At 57.4% G+C, this 6,938-nt stretch overlaps 1 protein-coding gene across 1 annotated transcript in view; it reads right to left on the bottom strand.

The window, feature by feature from the left end:
• Positions 1–1,333: 1,333 nt before the first annotated feature.
• The window catches only part of SULT4A1 (sulfotransferase family 4A member 1), a 30,905-nt gene continuing 25,300 nt past the window's right edge, over positions 1,334–6,938 (bottom strand). Inside the window, exons 6-7 of the mRNA XM_024737629.1 lie at positions 4,542–4,680; positions 1,334–1,446 (exon numbers count right to left, since the gene is read on the bottom strand). Coding sequence (XP_024593397.1) covers positions 1,334–1,446; positions 4,542–4,680 — 252 coding nt within the window. The remainder of the gene's footprint in view (positions 1,447–4,541; positions 4,681–6,938) is intronic.

Below are 6,938 nucleotides of genomic sequence, written 5' to 3'. Positions count from 1 at the left end.
AGAAATAGAAAAATAGAAAAGAAATTTCACAGAAAGCTGCCTCTCTCGCAGATACACAGAAAAGGTGCAGCTAAGCCCACCGCGAGACGCCGAGTACCACCTGCCCTACTGCAGCTGCTCTCCTCAGCCAGTAACAAAGCGCACGTCCACACTTTCCAAAGACACCATGCACAACAGACCCCTCGCGCACAGTGGCGACCCCTCCGGCCACCACTCCGGGCACTTCCCAGACAGACAGCCGGGACGGCCCCGTCCCACCGTGGCGGCAGCGTGCGTACAAACTGGCCACTGGCCCTGCTCTCACCTGGCCGCCCTTCCATCACTCCTCCGGGCTAACGTGGGCCAGTTAACGAAGCGAGTGGCGGGGCAGTAAAGACCGCACCTCCACTCCCTCGGACACAGCACCGAAGGCGACATCGCCAGCCCCATCTGGGTGAGACAGGGCGCTACGCTCGCACATTGGGTCTCTGGGGCGCAGAGTTGCAGGCCCAGATGGAACAATAAATGGTATGTAAAGACCCAGTAGTTCTAGAATTTACCATCAATCATCTGTTTGCCAACATAAGCAGGTTTCTGCTTTGGGGAACGAAAGTAAGACTGCGGAACGAAAAGTCAGGTTCTGAGTGGACTCAGTGTCTCTGTGGCAGGCTCTCCGGTCACCGCATCGCGCGCCCGTCCCGCTGGGTCCTCTGCGTCAGCCTCGGAACCACTGGCCAGGGGTCGCTGGCAGGAGGGCATCCTCTCTGAAAACGCCCCAGTGAACAGTTCCTGCTGTATCCCGGGGCGACTACTGAGAACTGAACACCACCAGCAGAAACAAGGTCCCCCCAACACCCGACTCACCCTCGGTCCTCACCAGCGTCTCACAACCAGACAAGAACCGAATGGCTGTGCCTTACGGAAGAAAACTACAAAAATAAAGAGTCAACCCTGAGATCTTCCTACCATTCGGGTGTGGCTCGCTCCTGAGTCCCTCGGAAATGAACTTTTATTTGGTTTACTGACATTTATTTAGATTTCCAGTGAAAAGCTCTATAAAATACAATAAATAATGTGGGTTGTAAAAGGTAGACATTCTAGCTGCATATGTTACAGACAGGATGCGTATGGTCCAGGTCATCAGAACTGCAATCTTTGTAATCAGACACATAGACTTCAAATTCCAAAGGTGAGAGAGCCGCTCTGGATCGGAAATAACCCCACTTCCTCCATTTCTCCGCCGTGTCTTACGCAGCTTCCAGAGTTTGTCCAGCGGGTAACAAATGAGTGCAAACGGGACTTTGAGCTATTAGTGTCTGGGTACTGTGAGCATGCAAGTTTGCTGTTGCTGTTATTATAAGTAAAAGTCGAACATGAGGTCACACTTTCCCATCTTCTGTTTATACACCAAATCAAACTTCTCGTTCATGGAGACAGTGAAGATGTCCTTCCACAGCCCGACTCTTCCTAGAACACAAACGAGCAGAACGTGCTGAATTCACCTGCTGTCAGGCCAGCTACCAAAGCACAGGAAACAGATCTGGAAGGTTCCAGATCTATTCCCGGACCCCTCTGAACCTGGCCTATTGGGGCAGGACGGGCCATGTGGACTACAGACCAGCTGAACCCTCTTCCCTGAGTCTGGTCATCCCGATGCGCTTTCCGCGCAGCACCACAGGTGTGCAGAGCTGCGGGCCTTGCCCATCCACCACTGAACCCCCAGCACCAGGCACAAAGCGGGTGGGTCACCACAGCCCAGAGGACAGACGGTGTCTGTGGAACAGATCTGCGGCTCCGGGCACCATGTGGATCTGGGTCCTCGTGACACCACTACTCACTCACGGCTCAACAGCTCCACCAAGGCAGGATTTGCTTCTGGAGAATTTTAAAAGGAACAAAAAAATCATCCAAAAAGGTAGAACATTTTATGGTGAGCAGGAAGCCTCCTGACCAGGTCAAGCGTGAAGATTTCGAGAAGCCTGCTCGTGCATCGTCAGGGAGGAAGTTAAAGGGAGAAAAACAGTCGGAGCTCCCAACCCAACATCAAAAGGAGTCCTGGGGTCCCCTGGCCACGCCATCGCAGCCACAGCTCAGCGAGGCTTGGTCAGAAAATGAGACCTCCGGGCTTCCCTGGTGGCGCGGGGGTTGAGAGTCCGCCTGCCGATGCAGGGGACGCGGGTTCGTGCCCCGGTCCGGGAGGATCCCACATGCCGCGGAGCGGCTGGGGCCGTGAGCCATGGCCGCTGGGCCTGCGCGTCCGGAGCCTGTGCTCCGCAGCGGGTGGGGCTGCAACGGTGAGAGGCCCGCGTACCGAAAAAAAAAAAAAAAAAAAATAAGAAAGAAAATGAGACCTCCTCCTGGCAGATGTCAGGGAGCCTGGAGAGTGCAGACTGAGGTGCAGGCACGGGCCTACCCATCCCTTTATGAAGGGAAGAGAGAGCTCAAAATGACGAAAACTGCTGAACCCACTTTCCTTAACTACAAAATCTTCAGTTGTTCTGGTCACATATGAATGGCGACTGTGAAGATGTCACAAGTGGGGGTCCCGCCCTCCCACCTACAGGAGCTGTGAACGCATCACCCGGAGAGCCGGGGCTGTGCTGTTATATAGCTGCCTCGGGGGACTGAAATGCCCGTTTAGAATTCTATTCACCGTCAGCATCTCTGAGATCAGAGCTCTGACCGTCTCCAGCAAACATCCTTCGTTAGCTCTGTTATTAACAGTCGTCCTTGTCCTCGCAGGACCTCACATATGAAACTGCAACCCTGCGAATGCTGAGCTAACAGATCCAAAGTGGCAAGGATTTTCTCTTCGGTGATGAAAAATTACATGTCAATGTTGGAGAGGAAAAAAACTGTTCTTGCTACCCTCTAACGATACCTAAGGGACAAAACTAAAAGCTTCTAGACCAATCACACCATAAATATATTTTTCCCAGCTGAGGCAGCTGAGAGCTCATCAAAGGAGTCACCCACCTGGTTTAGGATTTGGAATCAAGACAGTGCAATTTATGCTGTGATATGAATCAAATCTAAGCAATGCAGCTGGCTACTCAAGCCCCTGCATTCTCACCAACGCAAGGAGGTCTTCTGAGCAAAGAGGCAATGTGCTAAAAGAAAACAAAATCAAAGAACTGAAATAAAGCAAAACCAAGGTAAACGATGATAAAGCAAACACATCGGAAGGAGCATATGGGCACGCAGTATGTTCTCGACACTTCTTAACCACACAAATGAACCGAAAGGGGGATTCTGGAGAAGGTCACGCCCAAGGATAACAAAACACAGCGAAAGCAAAATAAAAAAGAGCAAATAAATTTTAAATAATAAATATTTGTGAAGATGCAGCCAGGAACGAAACGGCAGGGTGAGGTGGCTTGTTAGTGTCTTCTTGGAGAGCGGCCCATCTGCCTTTCCAGGAAGGCGCTCGCCCCCTGACCTTCAGAACAGCCCTGGGAGCCAAGCAGGTTGGCAGGCCCGACCCGCCCTCCTTAGAGGAAGGACAAAAGGCCAGAGAAGCTCAAAGGCGTGCCCAGAGCTTGGCCAGGCCAGGCTGCAGCCCAGCTCTTCTCTCCGCTCCAGGCAGCTGCCTGCAGAGTCCGGCGTCGTTTCCAGGCCCTCCTCTCGGCACCGGCACCACACGAGGGAGCTGGGAACCGGCCTCGGGTCCACAGCACCGAGTCAGGCGCGACTCTTGCTGAAGGGGTGCTCACAGGCCTGGGCCGGCACCCAGCGGTGCCGGGGATTTTAATGCCCGAGCTCTCCACAGTCGAGCAGCCTCAAATACCACAAGCCCTGAGGGCACAGAGAGCAACCCAAGTGGGTCTGGGGAGGATTCCTGCCTGCAACACCTGCCTCACCTCGAACTGCTTCACACGCAGGACACAGCTCTCGCACCAGGAGGGAGCGCCAGCCTCTGTGATGGCCGAGGCCTGCACCTCCAGCTCGCGCACACGCACTCTCTCTCTCTCTCTCTCACACACACACCAAACACACACCAAACACACACCAGCGCACGCGCGCACACCACACACCCCTCCCCCGACGGGGCCGCTCCTCCCGGGCTGCTAGTTCCCCGGGGAATGGAAGGAAACGGCCCTTCCGCACACGGACTCTCCGCACCCTCTTCCCTCGACTCCCACGGGCCAGCTGGAGCTCAAGGAGGCCACGTGCACGCACTGCGCTTCTAAACATCACAGCCCCCAACCCATTCCCAGGGTCTGCCCTGTGGGGCATCTGGGAAGGCGCCTGCCTGAAACACCTCTTGCCCACAGAGCCTGAGACATCCCAGCAGCCACGCCCGCGAACTCCAGCACCGTGTGCGGGGTGACAAGGCCAACTCCAGCGGGGACCTCTAGGGAGCCTCAGCAACACTTCGTGGGTTTCCTTCCTGCCCCTCGAAGAACACAGGGCTCCGGAGAAATGAGACTCAGGGCAGCGGAACCCTGACATGGGGGGACTGCGGTCCAGAAAGCGCGAGGACACCGACAGGAAGGGGGACGAGGCCCCCGGGGCCCCAGACAGAGGCAGAGAGAAGGAGGGCGGGACAGGCAGGCGCGTACCCCGGCCCACAGGCAGGGCCTCGGCGTTGCAGCACTGGTCCACCAGCTGGTGGCAGTGCTCGATCAGGGACTCCAGCTGGGTCTTGTCACACGACACCCCCAGGAACCGGGCCAGCTGCTCCACCATCGTCACCAGGTCCTGGAAGACAAGAGCACAGCGCGGGAGCCTGTCAGAGGTGGCACCTTTACAGAACACGACTTCAGGGACTGTATCCACAGCCTTACTTAGGCCTCAAGACAAGCCTGAAACCGGCCTCGTCTGGAAATAAAATCCAGGTTAAGAAACTGCCCAAGGGCACTCAGCTCTCAAGTGGCAGACCTGGGATTCAAAGCCAGGTCCCGCGGAGGCAGACGTGAGGTCCTGATACAGCTGCGGTCATTCTAAGCAGCAGCAAGAAGGAAAAGCGCTTCGGAGCTGCGCCAGGAGCAATAGCAGCTCGCTCTCTCCCGCCCGCCCCGCCCCGCCCCGCCATCGGCTGGGATCTCGACTGGCACTCGGGAGAACTGGGAGGCCCCGAGACCCCAGACAGGCCTCAGGGCCGGCCCACCCCACAGGGCAGGCGGAGCTGGCTTGGTGTGAAGCAAGATTCAGCTCTACTTGACTCGCTGACATAAAGCCACCTCCGGGCCCCATCGCCGCACCATTCCTGAGAGCGGAGCATAACGGGCGTAGCCCAGCAGCCTCCGGAGGGGCCCCGCCCACCTGCTCACTCTGGCCCACGTCCCTCTGGGCAGACACCCGGACCCGCACCCCGACCTGCAGGGCCTGACAGCTGGGACCACGCTGGCTTCCATGCTGTTCCTTCAGCCTGTCAGGCAGGTTCTTTCTGGGACTTTAGTTTGCTGTGTCCTGTCTGGAATGTTCATCTCCAGGTGTCCACATGGGTCACTCCCTCACTTCTTTCAGGTCTCTGTCCCCATCAGTGACGCTTTCCCTGACCTGCACCTAAACCTGCCACCGCCCCTCCCCAGCACTTCCCTTTTCTGCTTTATTTTTCAGCATTTATCATCATCCAGTGCATTTTACTGTTTGTGTTTGTCGGGGGGGGGGCGAGAGGAAGAGGCAGGGAGGCTGTGAAAACCCAGGCCACAGTGACACCGACCTGGACCAGGGAAATGGGGTCAGAACTGGGGAGAAACAGTCAAATAAGAGATACGTTTTGAAGGTAGAGCCAACAGGATTTGGAAAATGAAGGCCAGGTGTGAGAGAGGGAGAAGTCAAGGATGAGTCCAGACTTCTGCGTGAGCAGCGAGGACGGAGCCGCTGCCCTGGATGCAGACGGGTGAAACTGCGGAGGACCCGAGGGGACACCTCCGGAGTTTGGTTTGGAGACGTTAAGTCTGCGATCTGCACCACACACCCTGGCGGAAAGGTGCAGTGGGTGGACGGAGATGAGCCTGGAGAGGGTCCAAATCGTGCCTGGGGGCCCGAGGCCCGGCTGAGGCCACCAGGGGAGGGAGTGTGGATGGAGGAGACCAGAGCTGAGGTCTGGGGGCAGAGGCAGGGCTGCTGCCATGGAGGAGTCAAGGGGAGCGTCCAGGGATGCGGGGACGCAGGACCAAGCGTGACCGACTGCCTGTTGCCTGCTGCTAGGAGGGTGGGACCCAGACACGTGGGGGTCGTGGTGACCTTGACAGAGTAGCCTGGGGACGGGGTGAGCCTGCCTGGAGGGGCTCAGGAGCAGAGACAAGTCTGAGGTCCCTCGGCAAAGAGGAGCTGAGGAAAGGGAAGGACGTTGCGGGGAGGAGGGCTGGGCTGGGGGAGGTTCGCACTGTCGCCCTGAGAAAGGAGGGGCATCAGCACTTCTGCTGGGGCAGCGGCAGGGTTCCGCACAACGGTGCTGACACCGAGACGGGATGGGATGTGCCGGCCCCCCTTCCAGACCTCACTTTCCCGAGGGCGCAGGAGAGGTCCTGCCTCGCTGCCCCAGCACCGCCCAGCCTGGCACATGGACTCAACCACCATCTAGTGCCCGTCACCCTCTGTGCCGGGCACTCAAGAACTCGTCACAGGAATGGATTCACAGGTACACCCGCTGGGGTTCTCAGCACTTTGAGAATTGCCACCCTAAGGCAAACAGGCTGGGACGAGAAATTCGGACTCTGCCATCTCAGCCCTCTGCCCCAAGCTGGTCACCTACGGAGAGGGTGCTGGGTGGCAGCAGGGTGAGTCCGGCTATCACTCCACTGCTGTTGAAGCAGAAAAACAATAAATGGGCCTCTCGAAAGCACCGCATGCCACCAACCCAGAAGCTGTGCTTGGCCAGGGGCCAGGGCAAGGTAGAGGCCTGGGGGGCCAGCACCGGCTAGAGGCGAAACACTGGTCAGGGGGACCCTGGGCCCACCTGGAACTCCTGAATCCAACTGTCACCCATGATGCCCGGGGTCTTGGGGCTG

Source organism: Neophocaena asiaeorientalis, unplaced genomic scaffold, assembly GCF_003031525.2.
Source record: "Neophocaena asiaeorientalis asiaeorientalis breed wild unplaced genomic scaffold, Neophocaena_asiaeorientalis_V1.1 scaffold242, whole genome shotgun sequence".
Classification (NCBI taxonomy): domain Eukaryota; kingdom Metazoa; phylum Chordata; class Mammalia; order Artiodactyla; family Phocoenidae; genus Neophocaena; species Neophocaena asiaeorientalis.
This window is presented reverse-complemented; position numbering and strand designations above follow the sequence as displayed.